Raw genomic sequence first — 17,512 nt, 5'->3', positions numbered from 1 at the left:
TTTACATAAATTATAACGCAAATCGCAGGAAAACATTTTTACTTTTTTGTTCTTGCTACAATATTTTACTTTTTAAATTTAATTTTGCAATAATTAAAAAACACATAGCACGCCGTGCTTTAGCATTAATGCATTTGATCATAGCCGTTCACAGACTTTTCATAAGCTTTCCTTGCGTACTTTACTGCAAGCCAGTGTGAAATAAACACAAAGGCTTTAGGATTATTTTCCCTTTATTTCTTGGACTAGAAGGATAACTAAATATCGTACATATCAATATTGCCTGAAAGTCGAGCTTACGACCTCAAATTGTTCAGAACTCACTAAACAACATACTTGTATAATTGTCTTATCACCTCGTTATTTTGAAACTCTTTTTAGTAAAAATGTTAATACTCATAATTATATACTTAATATATAGTAATAAGTCTTGTGTTTTGCTGTCTCCGGTCATAGCCCCCCAAAGTTGATGGTCTAGAACATTTCAAATGTGTTTTTCAAGTTAAGTTCATGTGGCACAATTCAGAGTAAACGTTACAAGAGAAGCAAAATAATACATTAGATCCTCTTAAGCAAAATTATTTGAGGGGCTCTGACCCAACATCATTAACATTGGGGCTCGAGCCCCCCAAGCCCCATGGAGTCGGCGCCTATGCACGTGCCTATGCACGCCTATGCTCACATTGAGCACATGTGATGCGTTGTTGTGAACCAAATGTAATACAAAACTTTTTGAGTTTCCCTTTCCATTGATATCACTTTCATATATCTGAGTGTTACTAAACGTTCAAGTTTGTAATCGGAAAGATCATTTGTAATAACCCTGTATATATACATTTCCAAGGGTAAAATCTCGATGCTTTGAAATTACTGGAATTTTCCCCTTGGAAATTTTCAACGCTGCTGCAGAAAGTCCTCGATGTTGGATTGTTGTTGCCTTGTAATCAAGGGGTCCCGGGATCACATAGTGATCCCACTTTAAACTGTAGGTCCAGTCCAGATTAGCAGCACTGTGCATAAAGTCGACTTAAAACACCAAACCAATTACCCAAAATAATCAAGGTAGTGTCTGCTGCCACGTTCTTTTTTCTGCTGGAATGTCAAAAAATATGCGCGTGGCAGCAGACTCTGTCTTTGTCTTGTCGTGATTTCATCATGCTATGTATGCAATTACATCTGTAACACATACTGTGAAGTTATAGCGATTACTTTCACAAAAATGTTTTAAGATTACGTCCCTTATTATTCTAATAATAAACCTAAATGCTCTTATAGTTAGGTTAGGTTCTGTTAGCATTAAAATAATATCGCTAAATGCTTTCTAAAGAAAAAGGTTCTAAATTACCTGTACATTCCTTACCGCTAATCATAAACTTGCATTTCTCTCGTCTCGAACTGTTATTAAGATTTGTAACATGCTCTTAGCAGACGAATTACGTGGCAGGAGCAAATTTCAAGCTTATTCTTACTGCTGACACGTGCGTGGCAGCAGACTCCGCCATTAATCAATCAAAACCTGCTGCAGAAAGAAATTAGAATGTGGAATTCCTCATGAGTGTTGTCAATTCCTTGGTCTAATCGTAAGATGCATCTTATTATCCCGTGCCAGAATAAACATAAGATTAATTAAGATAAATTGTTCGAACCTTAAACATTATACGTGTAGAAAAGTTTTCATAAATAACTACATTTACAAACAATATATTTCTTAAATAATGTGTAAATAACATTGATTTTATTACATTGGTTCGTTACCGAATAGATTGCGGGACCTGTGATTTGGTGGGACTACGAGTTGTATTTATATGAATCGAATAATATACAAGACTGGAATTTATAACAACCCTGTATACAAAGAGGATGCCTGTATACACCCTTCAAGTTGTAAAATGTGATTTTTTAGGACGAATATGCCGAAGATAACATGAAATATCTCACTTGAGAAAAAGTGACATGCGAAGCGATGATGTCCGTGGTTAAGGTTACTACTTAATGTCTCTGGAGGTATTTTTTTTTTTTTTACTGTCAAAGATGTTTGAAATTCGTGGCAAAGTTTTAGAGGAATACGCATATTCATTACTGGATTTGACCACCTGTAGCAAGCTACATATTGATATGTTAACCTTGCTCGCAGACGACAATATTACTCTTGCACCTGCAATAACAAATACAATAGAAAATCACGTTAATAACGTGAGATCAGAAATGAAAGTGCCAGCGTTATGTCTTATTGACTCCATTATAAAAAACGCTAAGAAAGAATATAGACAACTATTTTCTGCTAAAATTGGATCTCTATTTTGGACCACCTTCGTAAATGTAGACACAAGTTCGAGAAGTTTTATGTACAAATTACGCAAAACTTGGACAGGAATATTTCCAGAGAGAGTACTGTATGCTTTGGATATCATGATTCATTTATTAGATAAAGCTTGGCCTATCACTGCTCCAGTACCTCCATTGGAAGTTACAAACATGTTGCTTAAAGATTTAGGAATAGATAAAAATCCACATAAAGTCAAAAATGAACAGAAGAGGAATAAATTACATAAACTGCAATTGGAAGTGCTTGCCTTACATCAAAAAATGTCCAATAATATAAATTCCCAAAGTGATGTAGGTAGTGAGAAGTTTAATGTCAGTGGTGATAAAGTCAGTGTATTTTCATTTAAGAATGATAGTGAAATAGATAACTTGAAAGTGAAGAGTCCAACATTAAAAGCTAAACAAAATAATTTGGATATTTCTGAAGATATTTCTTTGCACGATTCAGACAACTTTGGTGAAATTCTCAGTATTCAAAGTATGATTAAAAATACAAGAAATGATTATGTGAATGTGCCAGTACCAGAATTATATCATCCTAGCTTATCACCATCAGGTGTAATTCATACTCTTCATGAAACAGCTTCTGTGAATAGTAAAGATTTAAAACCTGTGAAGCGCCTTTCACAAACTGAATTACATTTTAAGGCACCCAAGTTGAGAAAAGTAATTCAGGATAATAATGTATATTTGTGTGCGGATCAAACACAAGATGAAAACTGTAATGCATACATGCTTGGTAATTCAAATGAAAACAAATCTTCCAGTGAGAAGATTTGTCATAGCCATGTGCCTAAAATTTGTAATGTAATGTCCATTACAATAGAACAATCCATCACACTGTCTAGAACAGAAAATGGTGCAATGCAGGAGTCACTTGAAAAAGAAGTGCAGTGTCCATTAGTTGTCAATAATACATTATCAAAAGTAGATGGAGTTGACCATAGTAAATCTGATGTAGAACCGTCAGCTAGCAGACATAATTCTTCTATGCAACTTTGTGCAACAGATACTGGTTGTTCTTCAGACCTATTCACCAATGAAAATGGTGTTCTTGCTGCATCATGTTTAAATGTTTCTCAACCTTCTGTATGTCATTCAGTGGAAAATCATGGGCCATCTGTAGCTGGTAAGTTTCTTTACACTTCTGTTAAAGGTTATGATGCATTTTGTTGCTAACGGTTCCGATTGTTTTATATATTTTTTTTTCAAATTCTCCTTGCAGGAAGACTAATTATTGTAGAATTTTGGCAATCATTGTCACAAGAAATGTAAACCTTCCTTAAAGTAGTGAGCACTGTTTGGATTTCGAAAAAAGTTATTTATGTTGAAAGAAACGACTTAGAAATTACCTTAAGCTTCCCATGGACAATGTCTTTTCCATTCACAAGCGACTGTAAGTATCGTAGACTAGTGGCAATTAATGTAGAAGTAAATCGGAACCTTAGTAGAATGCATTTAGGGGCTAGCTATGAAAACATATATTGAACAAAAACTTAAGTAATCACTAAAACTCCGCAGTATGTGTCAACCGAAGTAAATCGAAATTGAACCATGTTAAAATTGCATTTGTAGCATGATGAAATTGCAATTAAACTAAAGGAACCTTTGCCATTTTGTTTTTCTTGATTTACATGAAATTTCACACTTTCTACCTTAAGAAATACTATGTTTATTAAAATTTCAATCTCCGCGAAACATCTCAAATTTGATTATTTTGTTATTTTTCACATTCGTACTTATGTATTCTGCATTGCTAAGGATTCTTGAAGGTGTGATTTCGCTTTTTTCACGAAAACAATTAGAATTTTCCACATATCGAGTAATTATTGTTCGTTCATTTTTCGCTTCCAATCTTGACTAGCGTTGTCTATCATCAGTGGGTATGCAGTGTTTCCAACCTTCGGTAACACTTTACTATACCGGAGACGGATTTCTTCAAATTTACAGGAGAAAGTACTTACTCATATCATTTTCTGTAGCATTGTTGATGTTTGGGAATGTAGTTTTGATCCATTTTAATGCGAATGCATGTGGTTTTCTACGAAAATCTATTTCCGATGTGCTATTGCTGCTGCCGCCGCCATTTGCTTTCTGCACGAGAGCACAATACATGCTATTCCTGTTGCTACAACATGATGTGTCGAGGATGCATCGTGAAGTTGTTGCCGGGTGTGGAAGATGCCATGGAATTTGTAATTCCGATGTTGTCCGTATATGCTAAATTGAACGAAAGGAGTGCTAATGGAACTTAACCTAACAGGCCTAACCTAACCTAGTAGGCATATCTCGTCCCCGTGATGGTTCGTGGGGCTATCGTATGTAAGAAATAGACATTATTTTCGTTAGAAATCCATTATTTCACCTAAAGAAATGTTCTGCAATGCAGAATAGTACGTTATCAATGTAAAAAATTGCAAAATAAATCATTGATAGGTGTCTCCGGTATAGTAAAGTAGTACCCAACCTTCTTCACTGAAAGATAACTACTTTGGTGTTACCAATTTCGTATTTTTTTTTCCGGTTTCGAAATCCCCGAACCATGCACGGCAAGGTTAGGTTACGTTAGGTTAGGCAAACATAGTTAAAATTGTCATGTTCTTGCAAAAGAATGGCATGGTTGGAAACACTGACCGGGGATTACATCATCAAAAGCATGCAACATTTGGTTCACGTAGTGGAAGGACATATAGGCAACAGCTTTTGTGCATCAGAGAGACATTAATCTTGAAAAAATACATGATTTACCAGCCAAATAAATTGAGCGAAGGGAGAAAACACTTCCACGACCTTTCAAAAGTCTACTGAAATTGTTCATGTCCCTTCTTTATGAATCTCTGAATTTCCACGTTGACTGTGTGAATTGAGATTCCAGGCAAAAATCACATAGTTTGCCAACTGTAGATATTTGCATGCTCAGCTTGCAATATTCTGTAAGTAGAGTGTTGAATCACAAGATCACAACACAGGCTCCCCTGTTGGTAGCTAAATTCTTAAATTTGTTAGTTTTCAATATGTTTTGTAGTTTCAAAAAACACAAATTTAATTGTAATGTGCAAATGACTACAATCTGAAATACTTTCCATGATTAGCAGATAAAATGGTTTAATACGGTTTCAACTCAACTATAAATGGGCAGTAGCATATAAGAAATTGATCTAGATGGAAGGTGAAGCCCAGACATTATAACAGACTATAGCAATCAAAGGTCCCCCGTTTGAGTTTCCCTATAGGGACTATTCACTGGAAGGAAGTGCCTTCGCGCGGGCGCCAACATGCCGCTAAAGGTAGTTGAGATTGTGTTATGTATGAAAGGAAAGAATGGGTGTGTACAAGGAGGATGTCAACTACGATCAGGGTTAAATAACACTGGGGAACAAAAAAAAAAATTATTTTGCGGCATAAAGTTTAATAACAGTTTCAGCACACAAAACAGCTGTGATTGCCAATTGTATGATTGGTTCAGTTGAATTGACTCCAGTTATAAAAATAAACACACCATGGAAAATGTAGGAGGTAAAATTACTCTACGCTTTTCTCTGTAATATCAAAATTTGATAATGGGCTGAAATTCTCATTAACAAACTTATTTATTTATTTGTACATTGTTGCTAGGCAAATTATGAAGCATTGCTAGGCAATATATCGGACACTCAACAAAGCTTAAGGAAGAATACCAAAACATAAAAATGGTTTTAGAAAAAAAATGAATATGCTGAACATAAGTGGCTCGTGTGTGAGGATTTGAAGATGGTGAATTTTTTACTAGGACAGCAAAGTGGGTACACAAAGTATCCCTGTTTCCTATGTTTGTGGGATAGTCGTGCTAGAGAAAAGCATTGGACGATAAAAGTTTGACCCCCAAATGAAAATATTAGTGGGAAAAGCTAATAGCATTCATGAACCACTGATAGATAGGGACAAAATCATCCTTCTGCCACTGCATATTAAACTTGGGTTGATAAAACAGTTTGTCAAGGCCTTACATACAAGTGATGATTGTTTCAAATATATATGCCACACTTTACCAGGACTAAGTATTGTAAAATTGAATGCAGGAATCTTTGACGGACCATCACAAATTCGTACACTTATAAAATATGCCAATTTTACAACTTACATGTCTTACATCGAATCTGAGGCCTGGCTGAGCTTTGTGTCCATCGTCAAAAACTTTTTGGGAAATCACAGAGCAGAAAAGTACCCCGATATAGTTGGAAATATGTTGAAAAATTTTGAGAAATTGGGAGCTAATATGAGTGTGAAGATACATTTTCTACATAGCCACATTGACAGATTCCCTGATAACCTTGGTGATTTTAGTGAAGAACGGGGAGGAAGGTTCCATCAGGATATAAGGATAATGGAAGAAAGGTACCAGGGACGGTAGGATCGCCACATGATGGCCGACCACTGTTGGAGCTTACAGACGGATTGTCCTAAAAAGCAATAAAGCAGGAAATCGTATAGAAAACGTTTCACATAGTTTGTTACTTCATTGTGTACATATTTCCTTAATTATTATGATCATAGGCCTATATAAATTTATTTTTATAATAATGATTGTAATCACAAAAAGAAATATTAAATTGTTGTTGGAAGTTCATTTATATGTATGTCTTATGTTTCCGCCATTTTGGTTTAGTTGCATTTATTTCATAAATTAGAGCCAATTCAGGAAATTTATTATTATATCATTATTCAGCAGCATGAAATTGCCCTAAATTAGCCCTCAAACACTGTGCCGCAATTTCACTGTTCCCCAGTGTAATCTTTCACGGGTCTCTCTTCATCCATTTCCTCAAGATCTAGGTGCCAAAATTATTGCATTGAAGCTGTCAGGCGTGAAACTTGGAAGCCCATTAGCAGGAGTAGACTCCGCAGTAATGACAATGGATGTACAGGAACCCAAAAAAGTCGGTACCTAAAAAAATAAAAAAATAAAAAATTATCCCGTTCTGATCCAAACTTCGGAAAAAATGATAGTTTTTAAAAGTAGTAAATTCCCTACATATCTTTTTTGTACTAAATGTCCGAAATTTTTTAAATTAGCAGTTCTTTTTCCAGAAATGCAAAATAAATCACCCGAGGGTGAAATTTTGTGTATAATTAACATTTTTTTAGTATCTGGTAATGTTGAATATTTTTGGAAATATTTTTTTGTGTAACGAGAAAATTAAATACGGGTACTATTATTATTATTTTTCGTCTTTTGCAATGGAAATCTCTTAAACATTGATAGAGAAGAGGTCCTAGGTTTGAACATGATCAGCAAATGGATCTCATCTTGGAATAATGCCATATTATTTATTTATTTATTTATTTATTTACTCAGAGTTTCAGATACAGTCTTATTTGGCTATTTTACACTGAAACAACATAAAGTAGAAACAAAAAATAACAAAAGATAAAAACAATAACAAGATGGGATAGATTTACATATTTTTGGTCAGTAATATACAAAAATTACTTTCTGGAAGGAAAATATCTACATTCAGGGGAAGTTTGTTGTAGATTTCTGGGAGCCTGTAAAACAAGGATCTTTGTATAAGGGATAGCCTAGTGGTTGGGTTGTGGAAGAGTTGCAGGTTCCTAGTTGCTCATCCAATTGATATGCAAATCCAATTGATATGCAAAGGCCTCTACTTTGCCCTGATATCTCTAATTCTCCTCGTCGTCAAGTGCTTTTATATGATCGATTTCATCCGATATACAAAACGAGAAAAAAGGCCACAAGTATGCACTTGATTTACCCAACCGCTGTGAACCGGAAGTTGCTGTGCTACAGTTCCACAATTGATTGTGCCGTTCGATATGTTTTTGTTTACTTGTGGATAGCCCCTATACAACATTTTTTCAACAGTAGAAAACCAACTAATGAAACTCTGTGAATTCAAGCACAAATGTTTGTATTTGTTAAAATAAATATTGTAAATTAGTTTTGAAACTGTATATCCACTAAGCCTACTTTAATAAAACTAAGACCATGAAATAAAACAATTATAACAAACAGCAACTGTGTTTCTTACAGCTAGTCTAGTGTATGGAACTGGTGTCACCATATTGTTTGGAACTGGTGTCACCATATTGTTTGCTTAGTACTAGGGCAAATCAAAAAGTAAGTTACACCCCCCCCCCCCCGTATAAAACAAACAAAACACATTAGAACGAAAATAATTATTGGAGAAAAATGTATGAACATTTAACTTTTGAATCGTGTGACCAGTTTTTTGATTTCTTGTGTGTAAAAATTCCGTCCAATTTCAATTGGGTTGACTTTTGTGCTCATCAGTTAACAATCGCGGCACCCAGTGAGAGCACAGTTTACTATACACCCAATTGGTCATGAATCAGCATAGACACACTGTTGTATGATATGTTCAGTTCACTTCCAATCTCTCTTAATTTTCACATTGTGGTTGGCAAGGATGATCGCTCCGTTTTGTCGATAATGTTCACAGTTGCAGACTGCCCAACACACTGTTTGTCGTTCACCTTCGTTCTTTCCTCTTCGAACATCTGGCACCATTTCCTGATCTTGGGGTGTGACATTGCATTCTCACCATACAGCTTGACAATTTGGCGATGGATTTCACTCTGATTATGCCTTCGTGTCCACAAAAATCAGACGAGTGAGCGCAACTCAATGCTCGATACCACCTCAGTACGACGTGCAATACTGACACGGTGACTACTCTCATATTAAAGCAGCTGCAGCATGACTGCTTTGGGTATGGGGAGAATACGTTCCGGACAGTGCTGCCACCAAGCGTGATTATTTTCTCTGTTTTAGTACAGGAACACAGCTTGGGTAACTTACTTTTTGATTCACCCACATATATCAGGGTGACCAGACATCCTGATTTTCGCTGGACAGGTTTTTTTTTTTGCGGGGGCGTGTCTTTCGGTCTGCAATGCTACTCCAAGAATCCAAATATGTCCTATTTTTCAACAGCATCCTGCGAAATGTCCTGCAAGACATCCAGATGAATTGTTTACCTCTGTGAAACTGTTAGTGCCTTTTAAAGTAATAGTATTGTTAGTTTGCAAAGACATACTTGTAGATGTAATAATTTTAGCTGAAAATTGAAAATAGCCCAATTCTGGGGATTTGCATGTTTGATGCATTGATGAGATGATTATGTTAATCTGTAAAATTATTAGAGGAGGAAGAAAAATGAAAAGGAGAATATATAAGAGGGGAAGACCTCCATGATGGAGTGATTGAATGCTAGGATGCCAGGGTCCTGATGTCGAAGCCCAGCCTGGGCATGGATGTTTTTTGTGAGTGTCCATTTGTGAATGTAATCATATCATCACTCATATTCATTCATGCAATTAGGCAAAAGTGAGAGGAATGTGACGTTAAATAACAAAAATCAAGTGAATAAGAAAGCAGATTGAGAGAATTCTGTCATGTTTCAGGAGCTGTTTAATTAGCATGGCTTTTCCTTTGTTAAATAGTGGGAAGGAGATGCACTTGACCCTGTGCACTTTTAGTTATAGCTGCAATCGCCCCATGGATGTCCTGCTTTTCTTTCAGAATATCTGGTCACCTAGTATATCATGGGTTTGCTGGTGTGGATATACTATAAAATCTTATCTCTAAATCCATTTGCATGTGTGTCTTTAAGACATTTGGAATTTTTCTTTTTTAATTTGAAATAAAATGTCGTATAAATTGATGTATAAATTACTTTCTCCTGACAGATTGTCAACTGCTTCTACTTTCAGATTTGCAGCTTTTTTGGACCAAATTTTATGGAAATGAGATGCCTAACATTCAGTTGTAAGTTTCTTAGAAATTAGCATATCAAAATAGCAGCTAGCAAGTTATGTCTAGACAGTATTAAATATAAGTCCTCATCCGTGGCCGTGCGGTCTAAGGCGCTGTGCTTCGGACTCCGACTGCGGGATGGCATGGGTTCGAGTCTGCCTGAGTTCAGTGTCTGGGTTTTCGGGCTGTCTATATAGGACCGGTGGCAACCCACCATTGTGAGGAAATTGGAGAGCTACGAGTGAGCAGCGTAACCTGGTCATAAAAATCTCCTATAATGGCTGAGGGTTCGACGTGCTGACCCCACGTCACCCCATTGCTGGTTGAAGATCTCCACTCCTCTAGGTAGGATTGTGAGAGGGAGACTGGCAGTCTGGAAATAGGTCAAGGCCCTTTTAGGGCTGTCGAGCCAGGAGTTATTTGCTACTACATATAAGCATTGTAAATTTTGTATTTTTGGTATTTAAACAATCAAAACAATATTTTTAGAGATACATTTGGTTAATAGTTTCACTTGAAACTTAGAATCAAATTGATATGAATAATTTCTAGAGGAAAGTGAATTCTGCAAGATACCCTCCCTTTCTTCTAAGCTTGTATATGTAGGTACATGCAGTGTGTCCTCGTGCAACTCCAAGAAACAGCATATATGCAGTTCATTGCCAAGAACCCTAAAAATCAACATTTTATGCTGTATGTATGCAACCTTTTATCCTTGCCCCAATAGAGGAAGACATGATGAATCACCCCAACAGTAGACCACCATACAAGCAGCACCCTGGATGTTGATCCCTATTATCGGATTAGAAATTATGGATACTTGAGTTTGGATTCCAATTAAAAATTAACCAGTAGACCCACAAAACAACGAGTTACATCAAAATATAGCCTATTCAATTCTACGCTAAGCTGTTTAACGAATTTTTTCGAGTATGCCTTTGATTTCTTATCGTGACAACCCAAAAAAGTGCCGTTCTTTTGGTGTTTACCAAACGACTGCTCTCTTTGAAATTCTATAAATAAAAAAATTGTGATGAAATTTAAATATGATACAGATAGAAAGATTTGGAATGCAATTCTTAATTTTCAGATTTTTTAAATCGCCCAAAAAAGGATTCCTTTTAATTTTGTAAAACAACCTTTTCTTCGTGTTGGATAATCCAACAAATATGCTCTTGTTCTTGTTTTGAAGCTCTTTGCAGCTGTGTTTAAAACCCACTATCCTTGTCAATTTACATTGCAAAACTGGTTTCATACAGATTATTGAGCAGAGTAAGAAAAAAAAGATGTGTGTTGAATGTGGCAGCACTGCACATGCTGTCACTACAGTGATGTCCGTTGAGCCCCGGAGGAATGATCCCTGTGCTAGTATTGGGTAGCTTTGGCAAATATGAGTGGTAATGCAGTTGTACAACATCAAGGTGAGCAATAATGTATTGTTCCTTGAGACCTCATTTTGATGCTATGAGTGTGTGAAAAATTGCATTTTTAAACTCTTTGTATAGCATCCATACAGCGGCGGTGCCAGGATTAATCATCTAGGGATGTGATGTTGAAAATATGGAAAACTTCAAACATGCAAGCAAGGGGACCTGCAGGAATTTTTCTCCAGGCAGGGAAGTGGGCAGAGTATCTTTCCAGGAACTTATATTTTACCTTCATTATTGTTGATGATGATATTATACAAATCTTAAAATAGATATTGAATTAAAAATACTTTGGTGTTGGTGTTAAATTCATGCTTGAGCCACCTATTTAAATAGAAACTGGATTCACCTCATATCCTTCCCATAAACATCTTAACATTTTGTTGAATAGTTCTTTGTCTTTTTGTACAATTTCACAATGCACAGATATTAGAGACCACTGCTGAGTGTTCAATTTGTATGCATTGGGTAAAAGAAAATCGCTATGCAACCTAAAGTTGTACTATTTGCAAATAAAAAAAAAAAATGACTACGAAATCATGTAATCAGTTTCGTGTAATTATCAGACTCCATCCCTAACACAGAACTGTGCATAAACAACAGCGAAAGAAACAACCATCTCGCGTTAAATAATTTCCTGGGCACAACCCGATGATCTACTTAAGCAACTAAAATTCATCTTGCAGTGCAATTTTGAGAATAGAGGAAGAGGAAGTAGATGGAAAATAAATCTGCAACAATGCTAAAAAAAATTGAAACACATGAAACAACTCACACTGTGCTGTAGGCAATTATCGGAAACCACGAATAGGCCACCAAAATAAACAATAGTAGAAACAATTCTAAACAACAATGGTGACGAAAGAAAGACAACAACCACTTATATTTGTACAGATTGCCGCCACTACAGGAAAGTAAATGCGATTTCTCTTTCAGGACCAATGGATTGCCTGTTGAATACAATAATACTTCAGTAGCAAGCATTCTCAAAGTGACGACATTCTTTTAATAACATAAGGTAATATAACATTTCATTAGGTTGAAAATCACCCCTTCGCATACTGCTGGTGCCGCCCCTGCATCCATATAGCATAAATCAACTTTTCGCACGGATATTTATTTTCCGAATAATGTTGTTGTCTAAACTTTATGTGGAAAAGTTTTGTGTGTTTGTGACCTGCTCTGAAAGTTTGTTAGCATTGTATGGTGGCTCTGTATAGTTGAAAATATATATCAGGTATGCCACTTAACACACTGAATGGTATATCAAAAAATTATTCAACCTCACAATTAATACATAGGTATGTTAAAATGGCATAAGTTAAATTAATAAAATACAGCAATGCAACTATGCCGTAGGTTTTCTGAATGTCAAGATAAACTTTTTTCACATCCAAAACTGAATTATGGATGTTGAGTTACTCCAAATTTATAAATCCATTCAAATCTGAATGAGAATTTGTTTCAGAAAAAAAAAGCAGGAAACAATGAATTGAAAGATGTGTTTTGTGTTATGTAAGGACAGTTCAAACCTATTATCAGTAACTGTTGGATTCCACATCATTGAATCAGTCAGTCATTTTGAGTTTTGGGTTTAAGTCCCATTTTATGCACAGGAAGGCTAATTAGGACTTGAGCTACAGTTTAAAGTGGGATCCAAACTACTTGTGCCTCCACTGGGTATCAAACCCAGAACCCCTTGATACCACTACACCATCTGGGAGGCCCTAAATCAGTCAGTCATATTTAGGATGTCTGATATATATATATATATATATATATACCGTGCGTTCATTTCGATCTGCAGCCGAGAGATCGGGAGAAGCATGGCGGGCGGCGCTGACGGAGATGCCGACATTTGCGGCCTGTAATGCCCGCTTATTTTTATAGACATATGCAGACATTTATATAAATATTGCAAAACGATCACTAACCTGTGTTATAACACGCAAAAGTTCTTCTGTAATTCATCCAAGTTCTGCTCTTATATGCACAAATAAATACGCTTTAGAAACGATGTTAAGAGCCACAGATAATAAAACATTTTAATCATAGTTTTGACCAGTAACGTCCTGCTTAAGTTTATATCCTTGAAAGAGTTTTGTGCCGATGGGGATCGTTTGGAGGTTTTGAATGTGCAACACTGTATCAAGATTACACTGTAGAAGAAACCGTTAAAAGTCAATAGTGTTCGTGAGCTTCCTTGCAATCCGAAATCTCCGAGCTCGAGTTTTTTGTTCCTTCGCGACTAGATGAAGACAGAGTTGTAAATATAGTGGCGAGCAACGTAAACCAAGAGCATGTTAATTTCGTACTGTGCGCAAGAGTGTTATTCTTGGTTACTTGCAGTTACTTGTTTGTGTTATTGTAGTGTGTATGTGTGACGTGTCAGTAAGACGATTGGAATGCCAGCCGCAAGATTCACGTTAGAACAAAGATTTTTTTATGTATGACACGTACCTACGTGAAAACAAACTCGTGTCGAGACGTGTGTAGGTAATTTGTACAGAAATTCCCATGCGTTTCAACTCCACACAGAGATACGGTTAGACATCTTGTCCTTAAATTACGAGAAACTGTATCGTTAAATTTTAAAACACCTAAGCAAAAACGACGGATTCTAACCGAAGCAAAACTCGATGATATTGGTGCAGCGTTAGAACGTTCTCCAAACAAACCTCTACGCCGTGTTTCACAAGAGGTGGGCGTGTCAAAATCATTGGCACATACAGTCACTAAGCTACTAAAATTAAAACCATAATCTTATAACACAGGTTAGTGCTCGTTTTGCAATATTTATATAAATGTCTGCATATGTCCATAAAAATAAGCGGGCATTTCAGGCCGCAAATGTCGACATCTCCGTCAGTGCCGCCCGCCACGCTTCTCCCGATCTCTCGGCTGCAGATCGAAATGAACGCACGGTATATATATATATATATCTGTCTGTAGATGTAACCCTTCTCTTTGGCATTCTGATTATGAATGAGTGGTTGAGTGGGAACCAACATAGGCTGGAACCATTTTCTAACATGATGCAGTATATATCTTTCTGTCCATTGTGGGAACTAAATTCTCGTTCATATTTGAATGGTCCTCAGATTACACTGGAAAAAGATTTTTTACAATATGTAAGCATACTTGAAACATGATAGCAATGTATAACTTACGCTTATATTTTTGTTTGCAGTAGTCCATCATTTCGAATATATGAAGGAGGAGTAAACATATTATCTAAAGATGGAGGGCCAATAACTGACCCTGTTTGGGTGGAATTGCCTCCATTTTATAAAATCACTGTAAGTTTCACTCTTACTTATGTAAGTTTAGTAGAAGTTAACATTGATCCTAATCATTACATTCTGAATATATTTGAATAAAAAATTATTTTAGCATGAGTGAATTTGAGTGTTAATTGTAAAACTAAAAATTATACTTTTTTCTATGGTGGTACTGAAAATCATAATTTTGGAACAGGCTTTTTCATAAATAATAGAATTATCTCGGCTCTTAAAACAGTAGAATTTATTAATGATAGGATATCATATGCAGTTTTACAGGGTAGGTGGTGTAAAATTATTTTAATAAACATACATGCACCAACGGAAGATAAAGATGATAATATTAAAGATGATTTTTATACAGAGTTAGAACAGGTCTTTGATAAATTTTTTCAGTATGATATGAAAATTCTGTTAGGTGATTGTAATGCACAGATTGGCAAAGAAGAGACATTTAAACCCACGATTGGTAAAGAAAGTCTTCATGAATTAAGTAATGATAATGGTATAAGATTGATTACTTTCACAACCTCAAAGAATTTAATTGTGAAAAGTACCACTTTTAAACATAAAGATATCCATAAATATACCTGGTCTTCTCCAGATGGTAAAACTCATAATCAGATAGATCATATTCTCATTGATAAGAGAAGGCATACTAGTATAATTGACGTTCGTACACATAGAGGTGCTGACTGTGCCAGTGACCATTATTTAGTAATTGCTAAATTAAGAGAAAGACTCTCAGTGATAAATCATAAGCAACAAAATCTAAAAGTTCTAAAATTTGATACAGGAAAGTTTACTGATGAAAGAATTAAGAAAGATTACCAAATTAAACTGTCAAATAGATTTGATGTTTTGCAGGATTTAAATGATGATAAAAATTTAAATGAAACAGATGTAAATAAGAATTGGGAGCACATACGTAATGCAATAGTATCAGCAGCTAAAGAAAGTATAGGATACCATAAACCGAGAAAAAGTAAGCCATGGTTTGATAATGAATGTCATAATCTAATAGAAATAAGAAATCAGGCTAGACTTAGGTGGTTAAATAACTCTGATGATAAAAATCTAAACAATTATAATAGAATAAAGCGAGAAGTTAACCGCACATTTAGAAGTAAAAAAAGAGATTACTTGAAAAGCAAAATTAACGAAATTGAAACAAACAGCAAAAATAAAAATATCAGAGATTTATATAAAGGTGTAAATGAGTTTAGAAAGGGGTGGCAACCTAAAGTAAACTTGATAAAAGATAAAGACGGTGATTTTCTAGCTGACCCAAGCGATATTCTAAATAGATGGAAGAACTACTTTAATGACCTTTTAAATGTCCATATAGGAGATAAATCAGAAGTAAATGAAGTCCACACAGCAGAACCTTTAGTTCCAGAACCTAACTTGACTGAAGTTAAGGATGCTATTAAAAGGCTAAAGAATAACAAAGCACCTGGCATTGATTTAATACCAGCTGAGTTAATTAAATATGGTGGAAATTCATTAATATGTCAAATTCATAAATTAATTTGTTTAATATGGAATAAAGAAGAAATCCCTCACCAGTGGAAAGAATCCATAATTGTTCCTGCGTTTAAAAAAGGTGATAAAATGAACTGCAATAATTACCGTGGAATTTCTCTACTCTCAACAACATATAAAATATTATCTAACATTCTTTTAACAAGATTAACCCCATATGCTAATGAAATTATAGGTGATTATCAATGTGGATTTAAACGTAACAGATCAACTACAGATCAAATTTTTAACATCAGACAGACACTTGAAAAAAAGTGGGAATATAATCAAAATGTCCATCAGCTATTCATTGATTTCAAAAAAGCATATGATTCGGTCAAAAGAGATAAATTATATAATATATTAGTAGAGTTTGGAATACCTAAGAAGCTTGTTAGTATGATAAAAATATGCACCAGTGAAGCAGAAAGTAAAATTCGTGTGGGTAATGATATGTCTGACAAATTTACAATTCATGATGGGTTGAAACAAGGAGATGCATTATCTCCATTGCTCTTTAATTTTGCCTTAGAATATGCTGTTTGGAAGGTAAAAGAAACTAAAAAAGGACTAAAATTAAATGGTGTGATTCAGTTGTTAGCATATGCAGATGATGTAGACTTACTGGGGGATGATGTGAATACAATTAAGAATAATGCTAAAATATTTTTCAAAACTGCTAAAGAGATGGGTTTGGAAGTTAACAAAGAGAAAACTAAATATATGCTTACAGGCCGAAACCAAGTGTTAGGTAATAATCAAAATCTAATTATTGATAACAACTCGTTTGAACCAGTTTCCAAATTCAAATACTTAGGAGTAATATTAACAAATGAAAATTATATTAAAGAGGAAATAAAAAGTAGGCTTAATTCAGGAAATGCATGTTACTTCTCTCTTCATAAACTTTTGTCTTGTCGTTTAATATCTAAGAAACTAAAAGTTAAAATATACAAAACCGTAATTTTGCCTGTAGTATTATATGGATGTGAAACTTGGTCCCTTACATTGAAAGAGGAACATAAATTGAGAGTGTTTCAAAATAAGATCCTTAGGAAAATCTTTGGACCTAAAAGGGATGAGGAGACAGGTGCGTGGAGAAGGTTACATAATTTAGAACTACATAATTTGTATTCATGTCCAGATATTATTAGAATAATTAAATCAAGAAGACTTAG

The 17,512-nt window shown here is 35.2% G+C and overlaps 1 protein-coding gene across 2 annotated transcripts in view; it reads left to right on the top strand.

The window, feature by feature from the left end:
- The first annotated feature begins 1,790 nt into the window (after window positions 1–1,790).
- Window positions 1,791–17,512, top strand: part of LOC145980760 (uncharacterized) — a 65,309-nt gene continuing 49,587 nt past the window's right edge. For both annotated transcript variants that reach the window (XM_083113824.1, XM_083113825.1), the window contains exons 1-3: window positions 1,791–3,454; window positions 10,060–10,114; window positions 14,720–14,828. In XM_083113824.1, the coding sequence (XP_082969950.1) occupies window positions 1,993–3,454; window positions 10,060–10,114; window positions 14,720–14,828 (1,626 nt within the window). In that variant the 5' untranslated portion in view covers window positions 1,791–1,992. The remainder of the gene's footprint in view (window positions 3,455–10,059; window positions 10,115–14,719; window positions 14,829–17,512) is intronic.

This window comes from Lepisma saccharinum, chromosome 28 (assembly GCF_977018435.1).
Source record: "Lepisma saccharinum chromosome 28, izLepSacc3.1, whole genome shotgun sequence".
Taxonomy (NCBI): Eukaryota; Metazoa; Arthropoda; class Insecta; order Zygentoma; family Lepismatidae; genus Lepisma; species Lepisma saccharinum.
The sequence above is the reverse complement of the archived record's forward strand: the minus strand, read 5'-3'. Positions and strand labels throughout refer to the sequence as shown.